We start from the raw sequence: 22,340 nt of genomic DNA on the forward strand, positions 1-22,340 counted from the left end.
GGTTTCTGCAGAACTGACTGACCAAACTGAAGGTCCCCAGAGGTCAAGGTATCGAACTTGTAAAACTTGGCAAACGTGTTCGAACCCGACCAAGTAGCTGTTTGGCAGAGCTGTAAAGTAGACACACCCCGGGCAGCCAACCAAGACAAACCCACCAACCTAGTAGAGTGGGCTTGTACAGATTTTGGAATCAGTAAACCTGCAGTGGAATAAGCATGCTGGATAATGAGCCTGATCCAGCGTGCAATGGACTGCTTCAAAGCAGGACACCCAATTTTATTGGGATCATAAAGAAAGAACAGAGAATCTGATTTTCTGTGACGAGCTGTTCTCTTCACATAGACCCTAAAAGCCCTTATGACATCCGAAGACTTTGAAGTAGCAGAGGCGTCCGTAACAGCTGGAATCACAATAGGTTGGTTGATGTGAAACGCGGACACCACCTTAGGAAGAAATTGCTGACGAGTCCAGAGTTCAGCTCTGTCCTCATGGAAAATGAAGTACGGGCTCTTGTAAGACAATGCCCCCAGTTTCGACACACTTCTTGCTGAAGCAAAGGTCAATAGTGTGATGGTCTTCCACGTAAGGTACTTTACGTCTACCTCCTGGAATGGTTTAAACCAGTCCGATTGGAGGAACTGCAGTACCAAATTGAGATCACAAGGTGCCGTGGGAGGCACAAAGGGAGGCTGGATGTGCAGAACCCCTTTCAAGAACGTCTGGACCTCAGGAAGAGAGACGCCAATTGTTTCTGAAAGAAAATGGACAAGGCCGAAATCTGGACTTTTATGGAGCCCAGACATGGGGCCACATCCCCACCCGACTGCCGAAAAAGCAGGAAACGTCCCAGATGAAATGACACTGCAGATTATTGTCTGCTTTCACACCAAGAGACCTATTTCTTCCAGAAACGATGGTAATGTTTAGACTTTACCCCCTTCTGGCTTGGATCACAGTCAGGATGACCTTATCAGAAATCCCTCTCCTGGCTAGAATCAGCCATTCAACTTCCATGCCGTTAAACGTAGCCGCGGTAAGCCTTGATAGACGAATGGGCCCTGTTGCAGAAGATCCTCACGAAGAGGCAGAGGCCACGGATCTTTGATCAGCATCTTGAGAAGATCCGCATACCAGGCCCTTCGTGGCCAGTCTGGAACAATGAGGATTGCTTGAACCATTTTCCTTTTTATTCTTTTTAGAGTTCTTGGGACTAGAGGAGGTGGAGGAAACACGTACACCAGCTGGTAAACCCACGGAGTTGTTAGGGCGTCTACCGCCACAGCCTGTGGTTCTCTCGACCTGGAACAATACCGCTTGAGCTTCTTGTTGAGTCGAGAGGCCATCATGTCGATTTGTGGATATCCCCACCGACACGTCAACCACCGGAACACCTTCTGGTGAAGGCCCACTCCCCAGGGTGCAGGTCGTGTCTGCTAAGGAAGTCTGCTTCCCAGTTGTCTACTCCCGGAATGAAGACCGCCGGCAACACCACATCGTGCTATTCCGCCCAGAGGAGAATTCTTGACACTTCTGACATTGCGGCTTTGCTGTTCGTTCCGCCCCGTCGGTTTATGTACGTCACCGCCGTCACATTGTCTGACTGGACCTGAATGGCCTGATTCTGAAGAAATTAGGCCTGCAGAAGGGCGTTGTAGATAGCCCCGAGTTCCAGGTTGTTTATTGGAAGGACGAATTCCTGACTTTTGACCATCTTCCCTGAAACTGGGTGACTGCGCCCCAACCTCTGAGGCTTGCTTCTGTGGTTAGCAGAATCCAATTCTGAATCCCGAACCACCGACCCTTTACTAGGTGAGAAGTCTGCAGCCACCACAGGAGGGAGATCCTGGTTTTTGGAGACAGACAAATCCTCTGGTGCATGTTAAGATGCGATTCAGACCATTTGTCCAACAGATTCAGTATGGAAGGTTTCATGCGAGGCCCTTCCAGCTGGATCACCTCGTAAGAGGCCACCATTTTTCCCAGAAGGTGTATGCAGAGACGCACAGAGATCCGGGTTGGCTTCAGGACAGCCCGAACTATCGACTGGATTATCATTGTCTTTTCTAAGGGAAGGAATACTTCCCGAGACTGTGTGTCCAGTATCATTCCCAGGAAATGAAGACTCTGCGTTGGTTCTAGGTGAGATTTTGGTAGGTTCAGAATCCACCCATGATCCAGGAGTAGTCTGGTTGAGAGACCAATGTTCTCCAACAACTTCTTCCCGGATGGTGCCTTTATCAGAAGATCGTCCAGGTACGGAATTATGTTCACTCCTTGCTAGCAGAGATGATGTTACTGCTCCGCAATCACTTTGGTGAACACTCTCAGTGCCGTAGAGAGACCAAATGGCAGGGCCTGGAACTGGTAGTGACAGTCCTGCAGTGCAAACCATAGATAAGCCTGATGAGGCAGCCAGATCGGAATATGAAGGTACGCATCCTTGATATCCAGAAATACAAGGAATTCCCCCTCCTTCAGACCGGAGATCACTGCTCTCAGAGACTCCACCTTGAAAACGAACACTTATAAGTACGGGTTCAACGACTTGAGGTTCAGAATCGGCCTTACCGAACCGTCCGGTTCCAGTACTACAAACAAGCTGGAATAGTAACCCTTGTTTTGTAGATGGGGTGGAACTGGGACAGTTTTTGAATGGCGTCCAGTAAGGTTGCACCTGCTTCCTGTGAAACTGGTAAGCCTGATTTGAAGAATCTGTGAGGTGGGAGCTCCTGGAACTCCAATCTGTAGCCCTGGGATATAAGGTCTATAACCCAGGGATCCTTGAATGATCTTGTCCAGACGTGACTGAAGAACTTTAGACGGACTCCCACCTGCCAGTCTTCCAGGCATCGCAGTCCACCATCGTGCAAAAGGTTTTGAGGAAGCAGAGCCTGAACTCTGTTCCTGTGTACCGGCAGTAGCCGGTGTTCGTGATTTACCTCTAGCACTTCTGGCGGCGGTAGAAGAACCTCTGGCCTTGCCCCTAAACTTGGTAGTCCGAAAGGACCGTAAATTGGATCCTGAATAGGCCTTCCTTGCTGGGGGAGCTGCAGAAGGTAGGTATGTGGACTTACCCGCAGTAGGTTTGGAGATCCATTTGTCTAGTTCATCTCCAAATAAGGCCTCACCTGTGAAAGGTAGGCCTTCCACTCCTTTCCTGGAGTTCGCGTCCGCAGTCCACTGGCGTAGCCATAAGCCCCTGCGTGGCGACACTGCCATGTCTGTAGTGCGTGCATTAAGCAAGCCTATTTCTTTTATGGCTGCAACCATAAAGTTCGCAGAGTCCTGTATATGATGCAGGAGCAAAATAATCTCCTCTTGAGGTAAGGTGTCTAACCCCTCAATTAGGTTACCCGACCATTGCACTTCTGTGCTTCTTATTAACCCTTATTAATTTTCACCTGTGTGCTGACCTGGGGTAGCTGACCTGTGCCGACATGATGGGGTCCTGCACCCCGGACCCATACCTAGTATTAGGGACCCCCAGTGACGGAGAGGCCTTGTCGATCGGCCTGGGGGCTTAACCCTATATCTGCAGATATACGCAACCAAGATCTCCGTATAATCTGACTATTATGTAGTAATATTTTTCACTCGGTGTGCATTAGGGAACCATTGTTTTTTCCTACACAGAATTACCCCTCCCTTTTAGCACCTGAGTGACATCACTATCTGATTGAGCAGCTCACCATATTTTGTATTGTACCCGACCATTTAGCAATGGCTCTTCTAATCCACCTGAATGCTATTGTGGGTTTCTGGGCCACCCCAACAGCTGTATACAAAGATTTGAGCGTACAGTAGTCTCAATTTTGCGATCAGCCGCGTCTTTTATTGAGGCTGCACCCGGGACAGGCAATACAATTTTTCGTGAGAGCCTGGAGACTGATGCATCCACTAACGGTGGATTATCCCATTTTTTCCTATCCTCAGGAGGAAAAGATGAAACAACCGTTTAGGGATTTGAAATTTCTTATCTGTATTAACCCACGGTTCTTCAAACTGGGTATTGAGTTCCTTTGACACAGGAAAAGTAGCTGAGCATTTTTTCTTTATATTAAAGTAAGATTCCATACTCTCCTCTTCATTTCTGACTCCTCATTATCAGAGTCAGAGTGCAGGATAAGGGCCAAAGAACGTTTTTGCGGACATATGGCAGGGGACTGAGACGCTGGTCTGGGTACTGAGTCCTTTTTCATAAACTCAGCCATAGACTGTCTTAAGTATTGCATCTCTTTCTCATTCAGAGATAATTTAGTAGAAATGGTGGAAATCATTCCCCTAATGGAGTCCAGCCATGCTGGTTCTGCCCCACTAGCCTGGGTAGGGATACTACACTGTGTACACACCCGTGAACCCCCTGGGGAAGAGGAACACTGTGCCTTACATGAAACGCACTCTTTGCCTAACATACTGTAGCAGTGACAGCATACACACACACATAGGAAAAAGTTAAATACACAGTTAACCCACAAAGAGCCCTTCCAGGGAGAGACAGATTATGGAACCAGCACACGCCGCCCTTATCGCTAATGCCAAGCTTAGCCGGGTCGCAGACCAAGTACCTCGAGTAGGGACTTAATACACTAATAAGTCGCTCTCCCCCGCTATCGCTGAGGTAATCTTGAGTCTCTCCAGAGGAGCTGCACGTCCCTGTCAGTCAGCGTCTGTGTCAGCTGCAGTAGGGAAAATCGCGCTTGTGAGCTGCTGGATCCGCTCATAGTGAAGCCCCACCCCTGCAATGGCATGCGGTCTTCCCGCTCTTCTTTATACTGGATGTATGTGTCTATGTGCATAAAATGGAGTACACCTCCTTTTAAGGCTGTGGTGCCAGTCTGGGTACTGTGTATGCTGTAGTGTACACAGTCAGGAGACTCAGCCCGCCCCGTTTAGAAGCCGTGCGTCTCCATACCCTCATGCTGCCATAATGGCCAGCGACCTGCTAATCAGGACGCCAGCTTAGTACTCACCATTCTCCTGGCTCTGTTAGGGGTGGCGGCGTGCTGCGGGAATGTACGCTCGCCATGGTGGGGCTGGCGAATAGTTCCCTCAGGAGCTAGATCCTGTCAGCGGGGAACAGGACCATTAACCGAGAGAGGTTGGTCCGTTCCCCCCCTAAGTCCCACGAGCAGGCAGGCTGGTGCCATTCAGTCCTGCCTGAAAATAACAAACTTAGAAAATAAATGCAGAAAACTCTTCAGGAGCTTCCAGAGACATGACCGGTTCCTCCTGGCACATTTTCTAAACCGAGTCTGGTAGGAGGGGCATAGAGGGAGGAGCCAGCACACCTAATTAAACGTCTATAGTGCCCATGGCTCCTAGTGGACCTGTCTATACCCCATGGTACTAAATGGATTCCCAGTATCCCCTAGGACGTAAGAGAAATTCCGTTTGAATTAGCTTTTATTATTTAAAAGAAAATATAATTAGACATAGGCATTTCTCAAGTGAATGCTCATGTAGCAAAGTTTTTTGAGGTCCACTTGAGGGGCTATTACAGTCTTTTAATTCAGCTCCAGACATTGTGTACAGCTATACAAATTGATATTCAGTTTTTAATAAACATTTTGCCACATCAATAATACTTACACATTATCTCCTCTTACAATGTACAGTCCCAACACCACTTGTTCCACTCCTTGTGTAGAGCTAAATACTCTTTCATGACTCTCATCCAAAATAAGGTTAATTGTCTGGTCAAATCCCTTTAGTGTTCCCTAGAAAAAGAAAAGAAAAAAAAACACAGCACATTAAGACATCATCAGTAAAATATGGAGATCTACCAAACATTTCCCAAATTACAAATGCTGTGCTATCTGATAAACTGACCGTTGATAGACTATTCGGAAAGACTCAAAATTAAAATGGACTGGACAATGCAATGGCACACTCACCTAAAGTAATCAGGCGCTACTAGTGTCCACTGTGTCCTTCAAATAAATAAACAAAGTCATGGGGCGCAGTCAGGTCAAAATAAAATGAAGCCACAACTAGTTTTCAAACTCAAAAAAATAGGATTTTGGTACTCACCGTTAAATCCTTTTCTCCTAGTCTGTAGAGGATGCTGGGGACTCCAAAAGGACCATGGGGTATAGACGGGATCCGCAGGAGTTTAGGCACACTAAAAGATTTCAGACTGGGTGTGAACTGGCTCCTCCCTCTATGCCCCTCCTCCAGACCTCAGTTATAGGAACTGTGCCCAGGAGAGACGGACATTACAAGGAAAGATTTTTGTCTCAACTAAGGCCTACCAAAGTACCAGCCCACACCATACTGTTATCTGGTTTGGTGTTATTCCGGTTGTACGGTATGTACAACCGGAATAACACCAAACCAGATAACAGTATGCATAAAACTCCAGCAACCAGCTGCAACAACCCAATACACAAGTCGTGTATAAACTAACTTAACCAGTAAGAAAATAAATAAGAATTTACTTACCGATAATTCTATTTCTCGTAGTCCGTAGTGGATGCTGGGGACTCCGTCAGGACCATGGGGAATAGCGGGCTCCGCAGGAGACAGGGCACATCTAAAAAGCTTTTTAGGTCACATGGTGTGTACTGGCTCCTCCCCCTATGACCCTCCTCCAAGCCTCAGTTAGGTACTGTGCCCGGACGAGCGTACACAATAAGGAAGGATCTTGAATCCCGGGTAAGACTCATACCAGCCACACCAATCACACCGTACAACTTGTGATCTGAACCCAGTTAACAGTATGATAACAACACGAAGTAGCCTCCGAAAAGATGGCTCACAACAATAGTAATAACCCGATTTTTGTAACAATAACTATGTACAAGCATTGCAGACAATCCGCACTTGGGATGGGCGCCCAGCATCCACTACGGACTACGAGAAATAGAATTATCGGTAAGTAAATTCTTATTTTCTCTAACGTCCTAGTGGATGCTGGGGACTCCGTCAGGACCATGGGGATTATACCAAAGCTCCCAAACGGGCGGGAGAGAGCGGATGACTCTGCAGCACCGAATGAGAGAACTCCAGGTCCTCCTTAGCCAGAGTATCAAAATTTGTAAAATTTTACAAACGTGTTCTCCCCTGACCACGTAGCTGCTCGGCAAAGTTGTAATGCCGAGACTCCTCGGGCAGCCGCCCAGGATGAGCCCACCTTCCTTGTGGAATGGGCATCTACATATTTCGTCTGTGGCAGGCCTGCCACAGAATGTGCAAGCTGAATTGTACTACAAATCCAGCGTGCAATAGACTGCTTAGAAGCATGAGCACCCAGCTTGTTGGGTGTATACAGTATAAACAGCAAGTCAGACTTTCTGACTCCAGCCGTCCTAACTATATATATATATATATATATATATATATATATATATATATATATTTAGGGCCCTGACCACGTCTAGTAACTTGGAGTCCTCCAAGTCCCTAGTAGCCGCAGGCACCACAAGAGGTTGTTTCAGGTGAAAACGCTGACACCCCTTCATGAAGAAACTGGAGACGAGTCCCAGTTCTGTCCTGTTCAAATGGAAAATTTTAATATGGGCTTTTGTAAGACAAAGCCGCCCATTCTGACAATCGCCTGGCCGAGGCCAGGGCTAACAACATGGTCACTTCCCATGTGAGATATTTGTCAACAGCATGGTCACTTTCCATGTGAGATATTTCAAATCCACAGATTTGAGCGGTTCAAACCAATATGATTTTAAGAAATCCCAACACTATGTTGAGATCTCACGGTGCCCCTAGGGGCACAAAAAAGCTGTATATGCAATACATCCTTTACAATCTGGACTTCAGGAACTGAAGTCAATTCTTTCTGGAAGAAAATCTACAGGGCCGAAATTTAAATGTTAATGAACCCCAATTTGAGGTCCAAAACACTCCTGTTTTCAGGAAGTGTAGAAATCGACCTAGTTGAATTTCCGTCGTGGAGCCTTCCTGGCCTCACCCACGCAACATATTTTCACCACATGTGGTGATGACGTTGTGCGGTCACCTCCTTCCTGGCTTTGACCAGGGTAGGTATGACCTCTTATGGAATGCCTTTTCCCCTCAGGATCCGGCATTCAACCGCCATGCCGTCAAACGCAGCCGCGGTAAGTCTTGGAATAGACATGGTACTTGCTGAATCAAGTCCCTTCTTAGCTCCCCAGGCCCTTAGTCCTCTGTGAGCATTTCTTGAAGTTCCGGGTACCAAGTCCCTCTTGGCCAATCCGGAGCCACTAGTATAGTTCATACTCCTCTATGTCTTATAATTCTCAATACCCTGGTTATGAGAAACAGAGGAGGGAACACATACACAGACTGGTACACCCACGGTGTTACCAGAACATCCACAGCTATCGCCTGAAGGTCTCATGACCTGGCGGAATACCTGTCCCGTTTTTGTTCGGGCGGGACGCCATCATGTCCACCTTTGGTCTTTGCCAACGGTCCACAATCATGTTGAAAAACTTCCCTATGAAGTTTCCACTCTCCCGGGTGGAGGTCATGCCTGCTGAGGAAGTCTGCTTCCCAGTCGTCCACTCCCGGAAAGAACACTGCTGACAGTGCTATCACATGATTTTCCGCCTAGCGAAAAATCCTTGCAGTTTTCACTGCCCTCCTGCTTCTTGTGCCGCCCTTCTGTTTACGTGGGCGACTGCCGTGATGTTATCCCACTGGATCAATACCGGCTGACCTTGAAGCAGAGGTCTAGCTAAGTTTAGAGCATTATAAATTTGCTCTAAGCTTATTTATGCGGAGAGAATTCTCCAGACTTAATCACACTTCCCTGGAAATTTTTTCCCTGTGTGACTGTTCCCCAGCCTCTCAGGCTGGCCTCCGTGGTCACCGGCATCCAATCCTGAATGCCGAATCTGCGGCCCTCTAGAAGATGAGCACTCTGTAATCACCACAGGAGAGACACCCTTTTCCTTGGATATAGGGTTATCCGCTGATGCATCTGAGGATGCGATCCGGACCATTTTTCCAGCAGATCCCACTGAAGAGTTCTTGCGGGAAATCTGCCGAATGGAATTGCTTCGTAATAAGCCACCATTTTTACCAGGACTCTTGTGCAATGATGCACTGACACTTTTCCTGGTTTTAGGAGGATCCCGATTAGCTCGGATAACTCCCTGGTTTTCTCCACTGGGAGAAACACGTTTTTCTGGACTGTGTCCAGAATCTTCCCTAGGAACAGTAGACGTGTCGTCGGAAAAAGCTGCGAGTTTGGAATATTTAGAATCCACTCGTGCTGTCGTAGAACTACTTAAGATAGTGCTACTCCGACCTCCAACTGTTCTCTGGACCTTGCCCTTATCAGGAAAGCGTCCATGTTTCTTTTAAGAAAAATCATCATTCCGGCCATTACCTTGGTAAAGACCCGGGGCGCCGTGGACCATCCAAACGGCAGCGTCTGAACTGATAGTGACAGTTCTGTACCAGGAACCTGAAGTACCCTTGGTGAGAAGGGCAAATTTGGACCTGTAGGTAAACGTTCCTGATATCCAGTGACATCATATCGTCCCCTTCTTCCTGGTTCGCTATCACTGCTCCGAGTGACTCCATCTTGATTTGAACGCTTGTATGTAAGTGTTCAAATATTTCAGATCTCACCGAGCCGGTTGGCTTCAGTACCACAATATAGTGTGGAATACTACCCCCTTCCTTGTTGTAAGAAGGGTACTTTGATTATCACCTGCTGGGAATACAGCCTGTGAATTGTGTGAGGGGGAGACGTCTCGAATTTCCAATGTACACCTGGGATATTACATGTAGGATCCCGGAGTTCCCTTGCGAGTGTTGCTGAAACTCTTGAGATGACCCCCTACCGCACCTGAGTCCGCTTGTACGGCCCCAGCGTTATGCTGCGGACTTGGCAGAAGCCGTGAGGAGCTTCTGTTCCTGGGAATGAGCTGCTTGCTGCAGTCTTCTTCCCTTTCCTCTCCCCCTGGGCAGATATGACTGGCCTTCGCCCGCCTGCCCGTATGGGGACGAAAGGACTGAGACTGAAAAGACTGTGTCCTTTTCTGCCAATATGTGACTCGGGGTAACAAAAGGTGGATTTTTCAGCTGTTGCCATGGCCACCAGGTCCAATGGACCGCCCCTTTATACGGCAATACTTCCATATGCCGTCTGGAATCTGCCTCACCTGACCACTGTCGTGTCTTCGTCTGGCAGATATGTACATCACATTTACTCTTTGATGCCAGAATGCAAATATGCCTCTGCGCATCACACATATATAGAAATGCATCCCTAAAATGCTCTATAGACAATAAAATCCTGTCCCTGTCAAGGGTATCAAAATTTTCAGTCAGGAAATCCGACCAAGCCCCCTCAGCGCTGCACATCCAGGCTGAGGCGATTGCTGGTCGTAGTATAACACCAGTATGTGTGTATATACTGTTATGATATTTTTCAGCTTCCTATCAGCTGGCTCCTTGAGGGCGGCCGTATCTGGAAACGGTAACGCCATGTTTTTTATATGCGTGTGAGCGCCTTGTCCACCCTAAGGTGTGTTTTCCAACTCGCCCTTACTACTGGCGGGAAAAAGGGTATACCGCCCATAACTTTCTGTCGGAGGAACCCCACGTATCATCACACACTTCATTTAATTTATCTGATTCAGGCAAAACTACAAGTAGTTTATTCCCACCCTACAAAATACCCTTATTTGTGGTACTTGTGGTATCAGAAATACGTAACACCTCCTTCATTGCCCTTAACATGTAACTTGTGGCCCTAAAGGAAAAATATGTTTGTTTCTTCACCGTCGACACTGGGGTCAGTGTCCGTGTCAGTGTCTGTCGACCGACTGAGGTAAATGGGCGTTTTTACAAGCCCCTGACGGTGTCTGAGACGCCTGGACCGATACTAATTTGTCCGCCGGCTGTCTCATGTCGTCAACCGGCTTGCAGCGTGTTGACATTATCACGTAATTCCATAAGTAAGCCATCCATTCTGGTGTCGACTCCCTAGAGAGTGACATCACCATTACAGGCAATTTTCTCCGTCTCCTCACCAACATTTTCCTCATACATGTCGACACACACGTACCGACCTACAGCACACACATACAGGGAATGCTCTGATAGAGGACAGGACCCACTAGCCCTTTGGGGAGACAGAGGGAGAGTTTGCCAGCACACACCAAAAGCGCCATAATGTATATAACAACCCTAGAAGGTGTTGTTTCTATATATGGGCTCTTAATATATAATTATATCGCCAATTTATGCCCCCCTTCTCTTTAACCCTGTTTCTGTAGTGCAGGGGAGAGTGGGAGCCTTCCTCACCAGCGGAGCTGGTCAGGAAAATGGCGCTGAGTGCTGAGGAGAATAAGCTCCGCCCCTTTCACGGCGGGCTTTTCTCCCGGTTATTAGGAAAACTGGCCTGGGTTAAATACATACATATAGCCTTAATGGCTATACGTGATGTATTTATTTGCCAAATAGGTATTTATATTGCTGCCCAGGGCGCCCCCAGCAGCGCCCTGCACCCTCCGTGACCGTGTCAGTGAGCCGTGTAGCAACAATGGCGCACAGCTGCAGTGCTGTGCGCTACCTCTCTGAAGACTGTGAAGTCTTCTGCCGCCTGTTTCCGGACCTCCGTTCCGCCGTCTTTCTTCAGCGTCTGTAAGGGGGATCGGCGGCGCGGCTCCGGGACGAACCCCAGGCTGACCTGTGTTCCGACTCCCTCTGGAGCTCAGTGTCCAGTAGCCTAAAACTTCAATCCTCCTGCACGCAGGTGAGTTGCAAGTCTCTCCCCTAAGTCCCTCGTTGCAGTGATCCTGTCGCCAGCAGGAATCACTGATTAGAAACCTAAAAAAAAACTTTACTAAACAGCTCCTTAAGAGAGCCATCCAGTTTGCACCCTTCTCGGACGGGCACAAAAACCTAACTGAGGCTTGGAGGAGGGTCATAGGGGGAGGAGCCAGTACACACCATGTGACCTAAAAAGCTTTTTAGATGTGCCCTGTCTCCTGCGGAGCCCGCTATTCCCCATGGTCCTGACGGAGTCCCCAGCATCCACTAGGACGTTAGAGAAATAAGAATTTACTCACCGGTAATTCTATTTCTCGTAGTCCGTAGTGGATGCTGGGAACTCCGTAAGGACCATGGGGATTATACCAAAGCTCCCAAACGGGCGGGAGAGTGCGGATGACTCTGCAGCACCGAATGAGCAAAGGCAAGGTCCTCCTCAGCCAGGGTATCAAACTTGTAGAACTTAGCAAATGTGTTTGAACCCGACCAAGTAGCAGCTCGGCAAAGCTGTAAAGCCGAGACCCCTCGGGCAGCCGCCCAAGAAGAGCCCAGCTTCCTTGTGGAATGGGCTTTTACCGATTTAGGATGCGGTAACCCTGCCGCAGAATGAGCTTGCTGAATCGTGTTACAGATCCAGCGCGCAATAGGTTGCTTTGAAGCCGGAGCACCCAGTTTGTTGGGTGCATGCAGGATAAACAGCGAGTCAGTTTTCCTGACTCCAGCCGTCCTGGCTACATAGATTTTCAAAGCCCTGACTACGTCCAGCAACTTGGAAGCCTCCAAGTCCCGAGTAGCCGCAGGCACCACAATAGGTTGGTTCAAATGAAACGCTGATACCACCTTTGGGAGAAATTGGGGACGAGTCCTCAATTCTGCCCTGTCCATATGGAAGATCAGATACGGGCTTTTACATGACAAAGCCGCCAATTCTGACACACGCCTAGCTGAAGCCAAGGCCAACAGCATGACCACCTTCCACGTGAGATACTTTAGCTCCACGGTCCTAAGTGGCTCAAACCAGTGTGATTTCAGGAAATCCAACACAACGTTAAGATCCCAAGGTGCCACTGGAGGCACAAAAGGGGGCTGAATATGCAGCACTCCCTTAACAAACGTCTGAACTTCAGGCAGTGAAGCCAGTTCTTTTTGAAAGAAAATAGATAGGGCCGAAATCTGGACCTTTATGGATCCTAATTTTAGGCCCATAGTCACTCCTGACTGTAGGAAGTGCAGGAATCGACCCAGCTGGAATTCCTCTGTATGGGCCTTCCTGGCCTCACACCAAGCAACATATTTTCGCCATATACGGTGATAATGTTTTGCTGTCACGTCTTTCCTAGCCTTTATCAGCGTAGGAATAACTTCATCCGGAATGCCCTTTTCTGCTAGGATCCGGCGTTCAACCGCCATGCCGTCAAACGCAGCCGCGGTAAGTCTTGGAACAGACAGGGCCCCTGCTGTAACAGGTCCTGTCTGAGAGGCAGAGGCCATGGGTCCTCTGAGATAATTTCTTGGAGTTCTGGGTACCAAGTTCTTCTTGGCCAATCCGGAACGATGAGTATAGTTCTTACTCCTCTCTTTCTTACTATCCTCAGTACCTTGGGTATGAGAGGAAGAGGAGGGAACACATAAACCGACTGGTACACCCACGGTGTCACTAGTGCTTCCACAGCTATCGCCTGAGGGTCCCGTGACCTGGCGCAATATTTTTTTAGCTTTTTGTTGAGGCGGGACGCCATCATGTCCACCTGTGGCAGTTCCCAACGGTTTACAATCTGTGTGAAGACTTCTTGATGAAGTCCCCACTCTCCCGGGTGGAGGTCGTGCCTGCTGAGGAAGTCTGCTTCCCAGTTGTCCACTCCCGGAATGAACACTGCTGACAGTGCTAACGCATGATTTTCCACCCATCGAAGAATCCTTGTGGCTTCTGCCATTGCCATCCTGCTTCTTGTGCCGCCCTGGCGGTTTACATGGGCGACCGCCGTGATGTTGTCTGACTGAATCAGTACAGATTGGTTTTGAAGCAGGGGCTCTGCTTGACTCAGGGCGTTGTAGATGGCCCTTAGTTCCAATATATTTATGTGTAGAGAAGTCTCCAAACTTGACCACTGTCCTTGGAAGTTTCTTCCCTGAGTGACTGCCCCCAATCCTCGGAGGCTTGCATCCGTGGTCACCAGGATCCAGTCCTGTATGCCGAACCTGCGTCCCTCGAGAAGATGAGCACTCTGCAGCCACCACAGCAGAGACACCCTGGCCCTTGGGGACAGGGAGATCAACCGATGCATCTGAAGATCCCACTGAAAGATCCTTGCATGGAACCTGCCGAAGGGAATTGCTTCGTAAGAAGCCACCATCTTTCCCAGGACTCGCGTGCAGTGATGCACCGACACCTGTTTTGGTTTCAGGAGGTCCCTGACCAGAGATGACAATTCCTAGGCCTTCTCCTCTGGGAGAAACACCTTCTTCTGTTCTGTGTCCAGAATCATTCCCAGGAAAAGCAGATGCGTCGTAGGGATCAGCTGCTACTTTGGGATATTCAGAATCCAGCAGTGCTGTTGCAACACTTCCTGAGAGAGTGCTACGCTGACCAACAACTGCTCTATGGACCTCGCCTTTATGAGGAGATCGTCCAAGTACGGGATAATTATAACTCCCTTTCTTCGAAGGAGTATCATCATTTCGGCCATTACCTTGGTAAATATTCTCGGAGCCGTGGAGAGACCAAACGGCAACGTCTGGAATTGGTAATGACAGTTCTGTACCACAAACCTGAGGTACTCCTGGTGAGGTGGGAAAATGGGGATATGCAGGTAAGCATCCTTGATGTCCAGCGACACCATAAAATCCCCCTCTTCCAGGCTTGCAATAACCGCCCTGAGCGATTCCATTTTGAACTTGAACTTCTTTATATAAGTGTTCAAGGATTTTAAATTCAGGATGGGTCTCACTGAACCGTCCGGTTTCGGTACCACAAACATTGTGGAATAGTAACCCCTGCCCTGTTGAAGGAGGGGGACCTTGATTATCACCTGCTGGAGGTACAGCTTGTGAATTGCCGCCAGTACTACCTCCCTTTCCCTGGGAGCAGCTGGCAAGGCTGATTTGAGGTAACGGCGAGGGGGAGTCGCCTCGAACTCCAGCTTGTATCCCTGAGACACAATTTGTACAGCCCATAGATCCACTTGTGAGCGAACCCACTGGTTGCTGAAGTTTCGGAGACGCGCCCCCACCGCACCTGGCTCCGCCTGTGGAGCCCCAACGTCATGCGGTGGACTTAGTGGAAGCAGGGGAGGATTTTTGTTCCTGGGAACTGGCTGCCTGGTGCAGCTTCTTTCCTCTACCCTTGCCTCTGGCCAGAAAGGATGCTCCTCTGACCCGCTTGCCTTTCTGAGGCTGAAAGGACTGCATTTGATAATACAGTGCTTTCTTAGGCTGTGAGGGAACCTGAGGCAAAAAAGTCGACTTCCCAGCAGTTGCTGTGGATACGAGGTCCGAGAGACCGTCCCCAAATAGTTCCTCACCCTTATAAGGCAAAACCTCCATGTGTTTTTTTAGAATCAGCATCACCTGTCCACTGCCGAGTCCATAATACTCTCCTGGCAGAAATGGACATTGCATTAATTCTAGATGCCAGCAGGCAAATGTCTCTCTGTGCATCCCGCATATATAAGACAACGTCTTAAATATGTTCTATGGTTAGCAAAATTGTATCCCTGTCGAGGGAATCAATGTTGTCTGACAGGGTATCAGTCCATGCTGCTGCAGCACTACACATCCAGGCTGAAGCAATAGCAGGTCTCAGTAGAGTACCAGAGTGTGTATACACAGACTTCAGGATAGCTTCCTGCTTTCTATCCGCAGGATCCTTTAGGGCGGCCGTATCCTGAGACGGCAGTGCCACCCTTTTAGATAAGCGTGTTAGCGCCTTGTCCACCCTAGGGGATGTTTCCCAACGTAACCTATCCGTTGGCGGGAAATGGTACGCCATCAGTAACCTCTTAGAAATCACTAGTTTCTTCACACAAATCATTTAATTCATCAGATGGGGGAAAAGTCACTGGCTGCTTTTTCTCCCCAAACATAATACCCCTTTTGGTGGTAACCGGGTTAATATCAGAAATGTGCAATACATCTTTCATTGCAGTAATCATGCATCGGATGGCTTTTGTAGACTGTACATTTGTCTCATCCTCATCTACACTGGAGTCAGACTCCGTGTCGACATCTGTGTCTACCATCAGAGCTAGCGGGCGTTTATGAGCCCCTGACGGCTTCTGAGTCGCCTGGGCAGGCGCGGGCTGAGACCCCGGCTGTCCCAAGGCTGCTGCGTCATCAAACCTTTTATGTAAGGAGTTGACACTGTCGGTTAAGACCTTCCACATATCCATCCAATCAGATGTCGGCCCCGTCGGGGGCGACACCACATGTATCTGCCCCTGCTCCGCCTCCACGTAACCCTCCTCATCAAACATGTCGACACAGCCGTACCGACACACCGCACACACACAGGGAATGCTCAGACTGAGGACAGGACCCCACAAAGTCCTTTGGGGAGACAGAGAGAGAGTATGCCAGCACACACCACAGCGCTATATAACACAGGGATTTACACTGCTAATAAGTGATTTTCCCAATAGCTGCTTGTTTGTATCGATTTGCGCCTAAATTTATGTGCCCCCCCTCTCTTTTTAACCCGTCTTTTACCTGGATACTGCAGAGGAGAGCCTGGGGAGCGTGCTTCCAGCGGAGCTGTGAAGGAAAATGGCGCTGGTGTGCCGAGGAAGAAGGCCCCGCCCCCTCAGTGGCGGGCTTCTGTCCCGTGTTTTGTGTGACTTAATGGCGGGGGTTTGCACACATATACAGTGCTAGACTGTATTATGTGTGTAATTTGTGCCAAAAGGTATTATAATTGCTGCCCAGGGCGCCCCCCCCCCCCCCCCCCAGTGCCCTGCACCCTACAGTGACCGGAGTGTGTGGTGTGCTGTGGGAGCAATGGCGCACAGCTGCAGTGCGCTACCTTAATGAAGACAGGAGTCTTCTGCCGCCGATTTCAACTGTTCTTCTGTCTTCTGGCTCTGCAAGGGGGACGGCGGCGCGGCTCCGGGAACGGACGATCGAGGTCAGGCCCTGTGTTCGAACCCTCTGGAGCTAATGGTGTCCAGTAGCCTAAGAAGCACAAGCTAGGTGCACGCAGGTAGGTTTGCTTCTCTCCCCTCAGTCCCACGTAGCAGTGAGTCTGTTGCCAGCAGATCTGACTGAAAATAAAAAACCTAACAAATACTTTCTTTTCTAGCAAGCTCAGGAGAGCCCACTAGGAGCACCCAGCTCTGGCCGGGCACAGATTCTAACTGAGGTCTGGAGGAGGGCATAGAGGGAGGAGCCAGTGCACACCAGATAGTACCTAATCTTTCTTTTAGAGTGCCCAGTCTCCTGCGGAGCCCGTCTATTCCCCATGGTCCTTACGGAGTTCCCAGCATCCACTAGGACGTCAGAGAAATATATAATGCAAGAAATAGTCCGCACTGGGACGGGCGCCCAGCATCCTCTACGGACTAGAAGAAAAGGATTTAACGGTGAGTACCAAAATCCTATTTTCTCTTACGTCCTAGAGGATGCTGGGGACTCCAAAAGGACCAAGGGGATTATACCAAAGCTCCAGAACGGGCGGGAGAGTGCGGAGGACTCTGCAGCACCGACTGAGCAAACGCCAGGTCCTCATCGGCCAGGGTATCGAACTTATAGAATTTAGCAAAAGTGTTCGAAGCCGACCTAGTAGCCGCTCGGCAAAGCTATAGTGCCGAAACACCTCGGGCAGCCGCCCAAGAGGAGCCCACCTTCCTGGTAGAATGGGCTTTAACCGACTTCGGCACCGGCAACCCCACGAAGAATGAGCTTGCTGGATCGTACTACAAATCCAGCGTGCAATAGTCTGTTTTGACGCGGGATGACCAACCTTGTTGGCCGCATACAACACAAACAACGCTTCAGTTTTCCTAGTAACAGCTGTCCTAGAAACGTAAACTTTTAACGCTCTTACAACATCCAGAGATTTTGGAATCGCCACTTCTTCCGTAGCCACCGGAACAACAATAGGTTGGTTAATGTGAAACGACGAAAACCACCTTTGGCAGATATTGTTGACGAGTCCTCAATTCCGCCCTATCCGAATGAAAAATCAAGTACGGACTCTTATGAGATAAAGCTGCCAATTCCGATACTCGCCTGGCAGATGCCAGCGCCAAAAGCATAACCACCTTCCAAGTGAGAAACTTCAACTCAACCTTCCGCAAAGGTTCAAACCAGGAAGACATGAGGAACCGCAAAACGACATCAAGGTCCCATGGCGCTACAAACAGTGGATTGATATACATTACCATCCTTCACAAAAGTCTGAACCTCTGGGAGGGCAGCTAACTCTTTTTGAAAGAAAATAGACAAAGCCGAAATTTGCACTTTGATGGAACCCAATTTCAGGCCTGCATCTACACCCGCCTGTAAAAAGTGGAGAAAACGACCCAAGTGAAAATCCTCCGCAGGAGTCTTTTTAACCTCACACCAGGAAACATACTTCCTCCAGATACGGTGATAGTGTTTCGCCGTAACCTCTTTCCTAGCCTTAATAAGAGTTGGAATGACCTCCCTGGGAATACCCTTACGAGCTAAGATCTGGCGCTCAACCTCCATGCCGTCAAACGCAGCCGCAGTAAGTCCGGAAATATGCATGGACCCTGTAACAACAGATCCTCCGTTAGAGGAAGCGGCCAAGGATCTTCCACCAGTAAGTCCTGAAGATCCGGATACCAGGCCCTTCTTGGCCAGTCTGGAACGACGAGAATCGCCTGAACCTTTGCTCGACGAATGATCCCCAGCACCTTTGGAATGAGAGGCAGAGGAGAGAACACATACACCGACTGGAAAACCCACGGAGACACCAGGGCGTCCACCGCCGTGGCTTGTGGGTCCCTTGTTCTGGAACAATAACTCGGGAGCTTCTTGTTGAGCCGAGACGCCATCATGTCTATTAACGGAATTCCCCAGCGTCTTGTCACCTCTGCAAAAACCTCTTGGTGCAGAGCACACTCTCCCGGATGGAGGTCGTGTCTGCTGAGAAAATCCGCTTCCCAGTTGTCCACCTCCGGTAGGTGACAGTGCGCTGACATGTTGTTCCGCCCAGCGAAGTATCTTTGTGGCTTCCGCCATTGCCGCTCTGCTCCTTGTTCCGCCTTGCCGGTTTATATGGGCCACCGCTGTGATGTTGTCTGACTGTACCAGGACCGGTCGACCCTGAAGACGACTTCCTGCTTGGAGCAGGCCGTTGTAAATGGCTCTTAACTCTAGAACATTTATGTGGAGACAAGCTTCCTGGATCGACCATTTTCCCTGGAAATTTCTTCCTTGGGTGACTGCACCCCAGCCCCGGAGACTTGCATCTGTTGTCAGAAGTACCCACTCCTGGATAACGAATCGGCGTCCTCCCAGTAGGTGATGAGCTTGTAGCCACCACAGGAGAGAAATTCTGGCTCTGGGAGATAAACTTATTTTCCAGTGAATGTGTAGATGAGACCCGGACCATTTGCTCAGCAAGTCCCACTGAAATACGCGGGCATGAAATCTGCCGTATGGAATGGCTTCGTACGCCGCAACCATCTTCCCCAGAACCCGAGTACAATGATGTATCGACACACTCGACGGCTTCAGAAGTTCTCTGACCATCGTCTGCAATGCCAGAGCCTTTTCTTCTGGAAGGAATACCCTCTGTCTCTCCGTGTCCAGAACCATGCCCAGAAATGTAAGCCGAGTGGTCGGAGTCAACTGGGATTTCGGCAAATTGAGAACCCATCCGTGTTGTCGCAGAACCGATAGAGACAACTCCACACTTCACAGCAATCGTTCCTTGGACCTCGCCTTTATCAGGAGATCGTCCAAGTACGGGATAATTGAAACCCCCTGTTTGCGAAGAAGAACCATCATTTCCGACATGACCTTGGTGAAAATCCTCGGAGCCGTGGAAAGCCCAAACAGCAACGTCTGAAATTGGTAATGAGCATCCGGTATCGCAAACCTGAGGAAAGCCTGATGCGGAGGATATATCGGGACATGTAAGTAGGCATCCATTATGTCGACTGACGCCATAAAATCCCCCCCTTCTAGGCTGGAGATCACAGCTCTAAGGGATTCCATCTTGAACTTGAAAACTTTCAAGTATGGATTGAGGGATTTTAGATTTAGAATTGGTCTGACCGAACCGTCCGGTTTCGGCACAACAAAGAGGCTCGAGTAAAACCCCTCCCCCCGCTGCGACGAGGGAACGGGAATAATGACCCTCTGTAGACACAGTTTTTGAATTGCTGCTAACACCACCTCCCTGTCCGGCAGAACTACTGGTAACGCCGAAATGAAGAACCGGTGAGGGGGCAACTCCTGAAACTCCAGTTTGTATCCCCGAGACACGATCTCTAGTACCCAAGGATCCAGGCCTGATTGAATCCAGACCTGACTGAAATTTTGTAGACGCCCCCCCCACCGATTCGGACTCCCCCAGGGATGCCCCAGCGTCATGCGGTGGACTTGGTAGCAGCAGGGGAGGACTTTTGGTCCTGGGCGCCCGAACCTGCAGAAGGTTTCCTTCCCCTTCCTCTACCTTTTGAAGCGAGGAAGGACGAACCTTTAACACGCCTGAATTTATTGTGACGAAAGGACTGCATTTGCTGATGTGGTGCCTTCTTCTGTTGTGTGGGAACATAAGCAAGAAAAGAGGACTTACCCACAGTCGCGGTCGAGACCAGGTCAGCCAAGCCGTCCCCAAACAAGACGGTACCTTTGAAGGGTAGCGCTTCCATAGCCCTCTTGGAGTCGGCATCAGCGTTCCATTGATGGATCCACAGGGCCCTTCTGGCTGATATCAACATGGCATTGGTTCTTGAACCTAAGAGACAGACGTCCCTCGCCGCATCTTTTATGTAATCTGCAGCGTCCTTAATATAACCAAGAGTTAGAAGGACATTATCTTTATCAAGAGTATCCATATCATTAGCTAAATTCTCAGCCCATTTAGCAATAGCACTACTCACCCATAACGACGCCACAGCGGGTCTGAGTAATGCACCCGAATTAGCGAAAATGGACTTCAGAGACGTCTCCAGCTTGCGATCCGCCGGATCCTTGAGAGCTGCCGTGTCGGGAGACGGAAGTGCCACTTTCTTAGACAAACGAGATAAAGCTTTGTCAACAGTCGGAGATGCCTCCCATTTTTCCCTGTCATCAGAGGGGAAAGGATACGCCATGTAAATTCTCTTGGGAATCTGCCATTTCTTATCCGGCGACTCCCAAGCCTTTTCACAAAAAGTATTCATTTCATGAGGGGGGGGAAATTTCACCTCAGGTTTCTTTTCCTTGAACAAGCAAATCCTTGTTTCCTGAACCGCAGGTTCATCAGAAATGTGTAAGACATCTTTTATAGCCACAATCATGTACTGAATACTCTTAACCAAACGTGGATGTAACGCTGCCTCAGTGAAATTGACGTCGGAATCAGAGTCCGTGTCGGTATCAGTATCTACCACCTGATTAAATGGCCGCTTTTGCGACCCAGATGGGGTTTGAACCTGAGACAAAGCCTCTTCCGTGGACTTTTTCCACACCTGAGTCTGCGCCTCAGACTTATCTAACCTCTTTGATAAGGAAGTTACATTCGAGTTTAATGTACTGAGCAATGCTAGCAAATCAGGTGTCGGCTACGTCGACAGTCCCAATTCTAGCCCCGCATCCACTCCCCCAATAACCTCCTCCGGTGAATAAGCTTCCGCCTCAGACATGCCGACACGCAGTACCGATACACCACAACACACAGAAGGTCCCTGCTAGGTGACAGGCCTACCAAAAAAGCCCAGATAGAGGACACAGAGGGAGTATGCCAGCTCACACCCCAGCGCCCATATATCGCAAAAAACGATATATGTACCCAGCGCTGCCTACACCACTATTAAGCACCAACACTGCGGCCCCCCTCAGAACAAGCCCCCCGTTACTTGGAAAGCGTGGAGGTCCGACCAGCGTCTATCCCTCAGCCGCGTGCAGCAGGGAAAATGGCGCCCGTGAGCTGCGGGTCGAAGCTCCGCCCCCATTTCCTGCGCTTCGGCCCGCCAATTTCAAAATTGTAAAAGATGCTGGCGGGGGTCTGTACACGGTGCCGAGGCACCCACAATCATTCTGCCGCCCTTAAAGAAACTCCAGTAACATGCTGCCCAGGGCGCCCCCCCTGCATGAATACCGTTGGTGATGTATGTGGGAGCATGGAGCACAGCTTCACCGCTGTGCTGTACCTTTCAGTTACTGAAGTCTTCTGCCGTCCTGAAGTCTTCTGATCTTCTCATACTCACCCGACTTCTGACTTCTGGCTTCTGTGAGGGGATTGACGGCGTGGCTCCGAGAACAAGCACCTAGGCGCACCAAATGATCGAACCCTCTGGAGCTAATGGTGTCCAGTAGCCGAGAAGCAGAGCCTTGAAACTCACAGAAGTAGGTCCTGCTTCTCTCCCCTCACTCCCACGCTGCAGGGAGCCTGTAGCCAGCAGGGCTCCCTGAAAATAAAAAACATAACAAAAGTCTTTTCT

General features: G+C 49.4%; 1 protein-coding gene across 2 annotated transcripts in view; it reads right to left on the reverse strand.

Moving 5' to 3' along the window:
• LSM8 (LSM8 homolog, U6 small nuclear RNA associated) overlaps positions 1 to 22,340 on the reverse strand; it is a 100,684-nt gene that overhangs the window by 48,311 nt on the left and 30,033 nt on the right. For both annotated transcript variants that reach the window (XM_063930474.1, XM_063930475.1), the window contains one exon: positions 5,590 to 5,717. In XM_063930474.1, coding sequence (XP_063786544.1) covers positions 5,590 to 5,717 — 128 coding nt within the window. The remainder of the gene's footprint in view (positions 1 to 5,589; positions 5,718 to 22,340) is intronic.

The sequence above is a fragment of the Pseudophryne corroboree genome, chromosome 6, assembly GCF_028390025.1.
Source record: "Pseudophryne corroboree isolate aPseCor3 chromosome 6, aPseCor3.hap2, whole genome shotgun sequence".
Taxonomy (NCBI): Eukaryota; Metazoa; Chordata; class Amphibia; order Anura; family Myobatrachidae; genus Pseudophryne; species Pseudophryne corroboree.